This window comes from Drosophila hydei, unplaced genomic scaffold (assembly GCF_003285905.1).
Source record: "Drosophila hydei strain 15085-1641.00,03,60 unplaced genomic scaffold, DhydRS2 tig00000149-arrow-pilon, whole genome shotgun sequence".
Lineage (NCBI taxonomy): Eukaryota > Metazoa > Arthropoda > Insecta > Diptera > Drosophilidae > Drosophila > Drosophila hydei.
In genome coordinates, this window is record NW_022045678.1 from 5,037,228 (window position 1) to 5,047,144 (window position 9,917).

The window sequence follows — 9,917 nt, forward strand, 5'->3', positions numbered from 1 at the left end:
AATTGTTGCATTCTTATATGATCTTTATTTATTCATTTATAATGTTTTGATCTTTAGATCATTTTATATATTTCTATTTTGCCAAATACACAACAAAAGTGCGTATCTCCATTGGGCTAAGTTCGATAAGATACTTTTCACGTTCAGATGATTGCATAGATATTTTCAAGTTTTCTGCGCTGACCTCTTGCTGAGGTTTTCTATGTAATGTGAAATGTCTTGAGTTGGCACTGCGCTTTATTCGATTGCTTTCAGCGCCTAGCTGACCGGCTTCGAGAGTTTCCTTTGAATACTTAACTTCTAGCATTGGTTTCGAGGCTGATAGCAAGTGAACAACCTTTGACGATTTTGTAAATGTGCCATAATTGTTGTACGCCTCATCCTCGGGATCGGGCACAAACTCCATGCGTCGATGTTCATCCAACCATGCATTTCCATCCAGAGTTGTCTCTCGAATATTTTCAACATTAAATGCACTCAGTACGTCTTTAATATTAAATTGCACGTATTGCGAATAGCGCACATCATCTTTTTTCTCCAGTATGTGCTCAAAACGGACGAGTAATTCGTTCTCGTGCCAAGGTTCTAAGCTAAGTAAATTCACAAATTTCGGTAGGACCACTGATATGCCATGGTACTGTGAATTTTAAAATATAAAAATGATAATATTAAAATTAATGGTAATGAAGAAAGCTCAGGCTAAAGGACTCACTGTGTTTGTAAATGAGGTCAGCCATTGATCTGAACTATAAGACACATTGCTGAAAAATTTCCACGAGGGTAACAATGTCTCCAACTGCACCAGACGTTCGATTGCCTTTAGGGAGACATCGGGACGTTGTAAGGATTGACCCACAAACAAATGATGTTTGCCTCGTGCAATCAATCCCTCGCCGTATTCGGTTTCGTTGAGGGCCTCGCCTACTCCAAATGCATCATCGTGCAATAAGCGTCGATGTACCATCAGTTCCAAAACACCATCCTCCAAAGAACTACCACCCTGAGCTCTGTCAGTCAAAATAGCCATGCGAGCAGTTGTATCCTCCAAAGCGATTTTCGTTGTCACTGGATAGTAGTTGCCGGCAACAGATTCGTGTATTTTTACATTCCACGTTTCACGATGATTGCGCTTACGTTTCAACATTTCGCGACCTAACGATAAGCAATGTGAATAGTAGAAGTAAATATAAGTTCTACGTCTTACCATTCGAATCAGTAAAGAATATGCCATCCGACTTAATGTCGGACTTAAAGCGCGATATTACTTCCTTGCCGATGTTGTCCTTTATCGGAATGGGACCCACTAACCATTCGAACTCAGCATGATTGCTCTGTTTATAGACGCGAACCACTTGGCTTATCCAATCGTTGAATTTCTGATGCACCTCCTGTACTAGTTGACCCTTGTAGACCTCTATAGTGACTTCATCTGTGGCGAAGCGTATTTGATTGTTGTCAGGCCGGAATATATAGGCACCCGAGGAACGATTCAAGAACTCGGCATTGTTTCCAGTTGCAGCTTCATAGTATAAAAACTCTTGCGAAATCATGCGCGTCATTCCATCGGCTGTGACTTCAGCGAGGAATCCGTTGGTATCGAATGTTAGTTGAATATTCTATACAGAAATTAGTTATTATCATTAGAGCATAACACAAGTTTAGAATATTAATTACATTGTTTCCAATAACAGTATAACTAGATGTTTTCTTTGGCGATGGTGAGGGTTTGCCAATGGCAGGAATGGTCTCGGATTTTTCAATATAATAGGTCTTATATCCCACGGGTGGCAGGCTGGACGCCAAGAAAACAAGCTCATACTGGGCGCTCGAGTTTCTATGCTTCATGTTGGACACAGCTTTGGGCACAGGCACCGCTTGAACTGGCAGGACTTTACCTAAAAATATATAATTATTCAATAAAGAATGTTTGCTTGTAAAGTTTACAATTGCATCTTACCTGTCGGATCGATTACAACATAATTGTAATCCTTAACAGGCACTCTCACATACTCATTGACCGAATGAGCCAGCGGATTGTACAGCGTCAGTGCAAATCTTTTGTTTAACTCGGATGTGGCACAACTGCTTATGTTGAGTAAAGTACAAGTTTTGAATTCAAATTTAGATGGCTCTTGACTGTTTCGATCTGATGCAATAGACAACTGATTCAACACCGATCTAATATTTGTGGAGCAGGCACGCAGAGCGACACTCATGCGCTTCGCATAGTCTAAAGCAACCTTTTGTTTCTCCGTTCCAGTGACTGCATCATGGTGCTGCATTATGCCCATGGTCTCGCGTAAGAAATTCAAATGCGGATCAAACTCTGCTGAACGCTTTGGAGCCAAGGCGCTAAGCTGCTTGCAAACCTGCAAGAAATGATTGCCATCACGCTCGAAACGCTTCAGAGTCGGTCGCGAGGTGAAGTAGCCTGTCCAGTAGGCATGTGGATCGGATGCATAGGGAAAGAAATCATCGCTCTTCGTCGGCCATGAGATGCCAGCATCATGCAGAGATTTTAGATAGCATGAAGGCGTGGAGTACAGCAAGTTTATATTCGATCCATTTGCTTGACGCTCATTGGCATATCTGCAATTGATTAAAGAAAATATATTATTTATAATATATATATATATATATATATATATATATATATATATATATATTATAATTATAATCAAAATTTATTCTTGTCTACAACTTTAATTGTTCAATTGATTTTCTAGGTTAAGGAAAGCCCCTCACTACTCACTTAATAAGTTTATCCAGATTTTTATACCACATATCAGCATTCTGGTAGTGGAAATCCTCGCCCATTGTTATAAGCAAGTTGGGCGTGCGATAACCTTTGGCCATCTTAGTGACAAACTCAAAGAACGCATCGATCTAGACACAAAAAGCATTTACTCCAATTATATATTGTTTTAAAGAACATCCAATGGACAAACAAAATGAGGGGCTTTCGTTAACAGAACAGTATGCCAGAAATATAGAACACATATATAATTTTACCGTATTAATTTGTCGAGATTCTTGTAATAAACTTGAGCTGCTTGATAGGTAAAATCGCCGCCCATTGTTATGATGATGTTGTTGGTGCGATAATATTTGCTTTGAGTTTTGACATAGTCCAAAAACGTATTAACCTGATGTTGTAGTATTGGGTGAGAGGACAACACACAAGGACAAGTTTCGTATGAAACGATACAAGCAGACAATAAGTACAGAGATCGAAGTTAAGAGCCTCAAACTTACGCGTTCCTTCACATTGTTATCTGGACTGTGCTTGCCATCTATGATGGGCTGATCCGCGCAAAGAATGTCGAAGCAGAAGCCATCCGGAGCTTGATAATTATTGTACAAGGCTCCAGTGAAGAGATCCGCTTTGTCGTCTGCAAATTACATGGATCATTTATTTTCTTTTTAATAGAATAATTATTTCTGTTAGCTAACCCAAGTTTTCGGAGCCATGCCAAATCATTTCGGCCTTTTGTGTCATCAAACGCTCGTCCTTATCCTGGTAGTCCAGTCGGCCGAAGAACATGCCATCAAAACCCATTTGTGCAAAGATCGAAGCCATTTCACGGGAATGTCCAAAGGGATCAATTTGCCAGCCAATGCGTGGTCGTCCACATTCACCAAACGTGTCATTTAATAGTCTGCAAACCAGATTTGATTGATTAGACAAATAACACCAACTATACAGATAAGCCTATACACACCTTAATCCCCAAGCGAACTGATCGATTACACTTTGATAGTGAGTGGTTGCCTCATCATTCATGCTCCATGCTCCACCTATGAACTCCAGCCTTCCCTCGTTCACTAGCATTTTCACTTTGTCTTGCTGCTCTTTCGTCTGCTCCTTCCACCACTTAAAGAAAAAAGCCGACTCAACATATATAAAGCGTTTCTCTGGATCTCTCAGCAGGGATTCCACCACGGAATCAATAATGTACTGCACTCCGGCCTTTTGAATCCGTGTTTCACTTCCATAATAGTACTGATCCACAGTTTTCAGCCATCCAACGTCATCGTGGGTGTGTGCAATAAGATGCACATTTAGCATATTTGGTTTCGTTGGATGGCAGCTCTGAAAAAATCAGTAAGCAGTTCCATTAGTATATATTTGCTATACTTTCTACTATATGACACTAAATCATATATGAGTAATATAACATACACATATAAATGTATGTCTGTATGGGCTTCATCACAATAGAAAAACAACATACAAATATGTGTGTGCCAAAAGAGTCACTGATAAGGAGAAATTATATATATAAATATATTTTATTATAATTAAAAAGAATCAAAATACAATATATATTAATATATATACGTATATGTATTAATATATAATTATGAACATTTCTATAATATATAATAGAAGAATAGAAAACAGAGCAGTTTCAAAATGTGTATGAATGCAAGTATATTTAGGTAACAATGACTGGAGTTTCAACACTAATGATAAGGAAAAGCAGTGTTGATCAGTGAAGAATACACAATAGCAAATGCATTTGCACACGTACATACAAATGCATGCATATATCCTACACACATACATCAACACATATCAAATAATGTATGCAAACTAATAAATGAATAAATATGCTGAATAACAAGTTGCAAAAATTTACCGTATAGCCGCACTGTGGTCGCGCATCCGATTCTGGCTCTCTTCTAATATTCCTGAGCTCGACATGATGCACAACAAAGCTGCTTAGATAAATTAGTGCAAGCCAACCGCCGAATTTGTGCAACATTGCAATTAAATTAGCTACCGCTAACTAATTTGTTTCCAATGCGATGTTCTTGCTTTTATAGTACAGCGCAATACGCCAATGTGTGTGTATGTGTAAGCCGATAAGGAAAATATAATTATAATGTACTTAAATGAAGTGGTGCTTCAGTATTTCCGCCCAGTACGCACTTGTCAGCAACTGACCGCGACGACAACACAAAGCACACTAAGCTGCTCAGAGGTTGAGAGAACGTTCACATACGTAAGGAACACTGAGCCGCTTGGTATGCCAGGCTTACGCTCAGCGCGAGAGAAAGTACTCACATACCTAATTATTAGCAGAGAGCAACACTTGTAATACATCTGAACAAAGGAGAGCACTTCTTATATTGCCCTTGCGCAGGTAGCTTATTACAGAACAGCGAGAAGCATGTGACGTCACAGAACGTTCTTAACTCAAAGCATTGAGCGAGCTATTGCTCTGTTTGCTAGCTGACAGTTGATTCTGTTTAGCTATTTGAGGCGCAATGGGAGCGCAATTTTATGACGTAACCAGATTTATACTTATTTAAAACTGGTAACTTTAATTGAGTTCATTCCTTTCGTATTGTACTCTCATTTGCAGATGTAAGTTTATATGTAGGTATGTGTATTTCATCTGTGTTGTGTTGCAGTTATGTATTCTATTTTATTTTCTTGTCAGTTAAATTTGTACATATTACACACACTTGCAAACAAGTCTCATGTGTGCATATGTAAACTTATGCCGGGCTTAACGTCGACAATTTCTCTTTTGAACACGATAAATTTCACGAATTGAAGACGGAATAATTTTTAATCATTTTCTCGACTTGGACTTGGACATAGAGTTAGAACACAAGCAATCTTAAGTGGATTATTAAGTAGTTCGTATGTGCACTAAATTATATGATCGGAGGCTATTTAAATAATACTATACATTAGCTGATAGCAACGGCGACACCACTTGATATTTACAATGCCTAAGTTATATACATACATATGTATGTATGTATGTATGCATACGTATATTTATGTACACTTTGTTTAAAATAACTTTGTTCATATACTTTTTGATGGTTATTATTTTTATTATACATTTCAGATTAGCTTCAACGCGAAGGATTCTTAAAATATCAAATAACAGTAAACAAAATTCAAAGCTTATATCCAAGTAATTGCCAAAGTAAGCGCAGTGTAAAAAAGTATAGAAATTCAACTAAGCCCAGGACACTAAATCCAAGATAAAGACCAGCAGTTCCACCTATTGAAACTGCAAGAAAGTATTTTGAAATCGCTTATAGAAGGCAGTTAATTTAAGCAAGTATGGCACACATACCTAACAGATCTGTAAAGGAAAATATGACTTGTCTTTTGAATTGATTCCGTGGCCAAGTGCTCATAGAGACGGAACTGCCCATACTTCCAAGCAATTGTCTAGAGCCTCGCATGGCCTGAAATGATTTCATAAATAACAAGTCTTAGAAAATATGATCACAAGTATACTATTTTGGGATAGTAATAAAATCATAATAAAAAATTAAAACAAGTCAAAATACTAAGTAAAAACTACTAAATAATTGAAAAAGTATTTGCCAGAGCTAAAGTATCTACTATTTGAAATAGACGCTATTCAAAACTCGAAATATTCACACAAAACTAAATACAATTATGAATTATTATACAGGTTATAATTGATTAATAATACGTACAAGCGCACTTTTAAGCTTGATCACAGCGTCTATACAGTTTTGTTCGCAGTAGCAGCTGGTTGGTTTCTCATGGTCTCCATTCTCTTCGTAAAATTTTAGAAAGTAGCCTATACCAAATGTCAACTTAATTTAAAAGTTTTAAATGATATATAAACACACTTTACTGACCGGCATGCTTCGGAAAACAGGATCTTAATGTTTGGTAGGTGCAAACTGGCTTCGGATTTGCAACTAACAAATGTTTAAAGATAAAGGAAATTGTAAATTTATGAACAGTATAGATCTAAAAAATGCAATTCACTTACTGCGATTGGGGTAAAAGTGGGGAATACATTTGCATATCTTATAGGCCAAGTTAATGCGGCACTCTTGTTGACAAATATTCTTGGTATAAAAAGGATAATGCGTAAGATTGGACTCGTGATAGAAACGGCATTTTCTTTGGCTTATGGACGTTTCGCTAGGAATTAAAGATTAATATAATTTATATCGAAACTCTGAAATAAATTTACTAACGTCTCAAAATTCGCTTCAGCAATTATTTCCTCAACTTCCGGCTCATAGGCAGCTCCTTCGGGTGAGTAGCCGAAATTATTATCCACCTTCATGACTTCAAAAGCTGAATGTATATAGCTCTGAAAACGAACGTAAAAAAAATATATATATTTAGTTTAATTAATAAGTTTTTCTTGAAGACTCACGTCTATTGCTTCGGTATCGAAACCCATTAGGGTAAAGCCTACATCCTTGTCGAAAAAAGTCGCCTTCTTGACACGAACAAACCGATGCAAATTTAGATACTTATTAAATTCCGGAAACTCGCCGAAGATTAGGTAACGCGAGCTATACTCCTCGCCCAGATACGAGCTGCACAGGTAACAGAGACCAAACTCTGTAAGTATCTGTCTGGTCTTAAGGTGTACCTGACCATCGATACAACGGATGCGAAGTTTCTCTATGGGCTCGTAGGTGCCATCAAATGTCAGATTGTAGATCAATTCCATATAATGTTTGGGCTTAATGCCCAGATGATCGAGTGTGCGATCAATGCTATCGTATTCCGGTATATTCTGAAAGTTCGTGTAAGTGGAATTGGCTAAATTCTCTAGGAAGTCCCAGAATTCCGTTTTGTCAGTCCCTTTCAACTTATTGGTTCTAAAAAATGATTAAAAAAAGATTTATTAGTTCTTTAAAAACAAATCAAGAAATGCTTACCGACAATAATTGTCAAAAAGCGATTCATTTAAGCGCTGCATCGGACATCTAGAATATGTTTATAATAATATAACTGAATCTTAAGTTAGTATTGTTAAATATAGATCAATTACATGGTGACACCCGGCATCGAGGTATTCCAGTAATAGGAGTTCCGTTCGAGACCAATGTGTGTGCTCTTTGTATGAAATCGATCCACAGAGGATATGCACGAGATAATGCAGAAATATACTGATACAATCAACAGTATAAGCCAAAACAATCTAAAAGATTTCACACAATTTGTAAATGTGGAATTATGTTTAACACAGTATCTACCTCTCCAACAGGATTAACACGCTCTTCACCAAATATCGGAATCCATGGATACAACAAGTATCAAAGTAAAGTCGTATAAAACTTAACATCATGATGGCATATATATTGACTCTTTACAAAACTTTAAAGCGGAATATCTTAAGCGAAGTGTGTTCCATGCACGCCAACTCGACATTGAATTTGTTTTCATAAATTGTTTTGTTTCCGCCAGTATCCAAAGCTATATAAACAGGGTATATGCCTTCTTAATATAGTTCAGGTTTTCATATTCAGATATGATAAACTCTAATTGTCTGACAAATTCCGGATCTTATTATCGACAAGACATGATATGAAAAAATATTTTTTATAAAAAAAAGTTATGTATTTACTACTCTTGCATTCGCTGTAAAAAATGAAAATCGATAAATAATATATATGTATATTAGATATAAATCCATTATAGTGTCTTATTTGTTGTCCCAGAGGTATTTATTAGTCGGCACAGTATAATTTTTTGATTCGATTGCGTGACAATGGACTGCTTTAATAGAAACATCAGAAATCCATTTCGTATCTAATTGAGTTCTTGAACACGAGGATAAAATGTATAACATGATATATGTAATAAAAAAGAGGATAAACAGCTTTTTAATTTGGAAATTGATAACGAGTCCTGCTGGTTGTTGGACCTTTTAGGGAATGGGAAGATTTGGAATTGCTGATTTGATTATCAGATGGTATGCTGCATCTGGACTTGCATCTTCCTTTCTCTGCTTCATATTCCCCTTTGTCTTCACAAATATCAATATCAGTTTGATCTATGCGCTCCTCTATTATACTTACAACCTTCTGGGCAAGCAGGCAGAAGCCTATAGATAACACTAAAACACAGCCGAATATCAATAATACTATCGGCATCTTCCACCAGATCTCGTCTTTATGGGAGCTCTCCCTGGTCAAATTCTCGATACTCCTTTTTATCGACTTGTAACACTCTTCAGTACTTATAAGATTAGCTGTTGAATGCTCGATTGGATTCTGAATGCGTTTACGAACACTGTTTCTCTGGAAATGCGAGCGACAGTCGGCGCAAACCCTATTAAACCAGACAGCACAACGCTTACTTTTTTGGTTATATTTGCAATAGTTTTGCATGTTTAGATCAAATTTAGAAATTAGTAGAAGTAAAAGTCGGTGAATATGTATATAGTTAATATATATAGTTTTCTGTATATAGTTAACAATGTTCGTCTTGTTTGTCCGTCCCTCTGTCGGGTTTTTTATACTTTGTATTCATTGATAATGGAAATTATAATACCTTAAATTTCAATTTTTTAAAAATGGCAGCATATATAAACTTTAACCGAACGACAGACTGAATCGATATGGCCATGACTTGTATTTTAAAATATATTTTCCATATTCCATTTTTTTTAAAGTTTTAATACCACAAGAGATGCAAACATCCGATTTACTTCCTGTAATGAAAAGACAAATGTAGTTTATTTGGGCTTTTGCATACTTAAGGCCCTTTCCCAAAATTCGCAAAAAAAACATTTCAAATACTAGAATATAAACACATTAATCTTATAACCATGCTTTTAAAAAATTAATAAATTTGATTAAGAAAGTCCATTTAAAATAAAACTTATTCAACTGTAAAGTTCCAATAGTGAAATCCAATCTCTGCAGCCTAAGCGCAGTCGCTGCGTCAACTGCGCAGTAAGCAGAGCGCGTGCTTATGCCTGAGTGTGTGTGTGTGATATACATATGTATAAAAGAAGCGTATAACGTTTAGAACATCAGCTACTCGCATGGTTCAGGGTATCTCCTAGTCGTGCAGTTTATTGTTTGTCTTGAGTTCTCAATACATTTCAATTATTTCAGGTTTGTGGCAGCTTAAAGACCCCTACGCCCTTCAAAAT

The 9,917-nt window shown here is 36.6% G+C and overlaps 2 protein-coding genes and 1 long non-coding RNA gene across 4 annotated transcripts; all 3 read right to left on the reverse strand.

Annotated features, from left to right (window-relative positions):
• Positions 1-14: 14 nt before the first annotated feature.
• LOC111592658 (lysosomal alpha-mannosidase) lies at positions 15-4,978 on the reverse strand. Of its 2 annotated transcripts, none has more exons than XM_030223276.1 (10): positions 4,644-4,978; positions 3,723-4,093; positions 3,454-3,659; positions 3,256-3,392; positions 2,753-2,886; positions 1,958-2,589; positions 1,675-1,895; positions 1,205-1,616; positions 713-1,152; positions 15-637 (listed from the first exon to the last, which is right to left on the reverse strand). In XM_030223276.1, the coding sequence occupies exons 1-10, from the start codon at positions 4,767-4,769 to the stop codon at positions 74-76; spliced, it is 3,243 nt and encodes a 1,080-aa protein (XP_030079136.1). In that variant the 5' UTR covers positions 4,770-4,978; the 3' UTR covers positions 15-73. The 2 variants fall into 2 exon arrangements, with proteins under 2 accessions (XP_030079136.1, XP_030079135.1); XM_030223275.1 differs by lacking the exon at positions 2,753-2,886 and adding an exon at positions 3,013-3,146.
• An 872-nt stretch (positions 4,979-5,850) lies between these two features.
• Positions 5,851-8,245, reverse strand: LOC111592591 (pickpocket protein 28). Its single transcript, XM_023304907.2, has 10 exons — positions 8,011-8,245; positions 7,806-7,955; positions 7,693-7,740; positions 7,179-7,632; positions 6,994-7,112; positions 6,783-6,937; positions 6,646-6,708; positions 6,478-6,584; positions 6,105-6,219; positions 5,851-6,038 (listed from the first exon to the last, which is right to left on the reverse strand). The coding sequence occupies exons 1-10, from the start codon at positions 8,100-8,102 to the stop codon at positions 5,923-5,925; spliced, it is 1,419 nt and encodes a 472-aa protein (XP_023160675.1). The 5' UTR covers positions 8,103-8,245; the 3' UTR covers positions 5,851-5,922.
• Positions 8,246-8,462: 217 nt separating this feature from the next.
• On the reverse strand, positions 8,463-9,384 carry LOC111592592. The gene is made up of 2 exons (XR_002750971.2): positions 9,117-9,384; positions 8,463-9,057 (listed from the first exon to the last, which is right to left on the reverse strand). It is a non-coding gene; the product is annotated as an uncharacterized LOC111592592 (long non-coding RNA).
• Between the last annotated feature and the right edge of the window lie 533 nt (positions 9,385-9,917).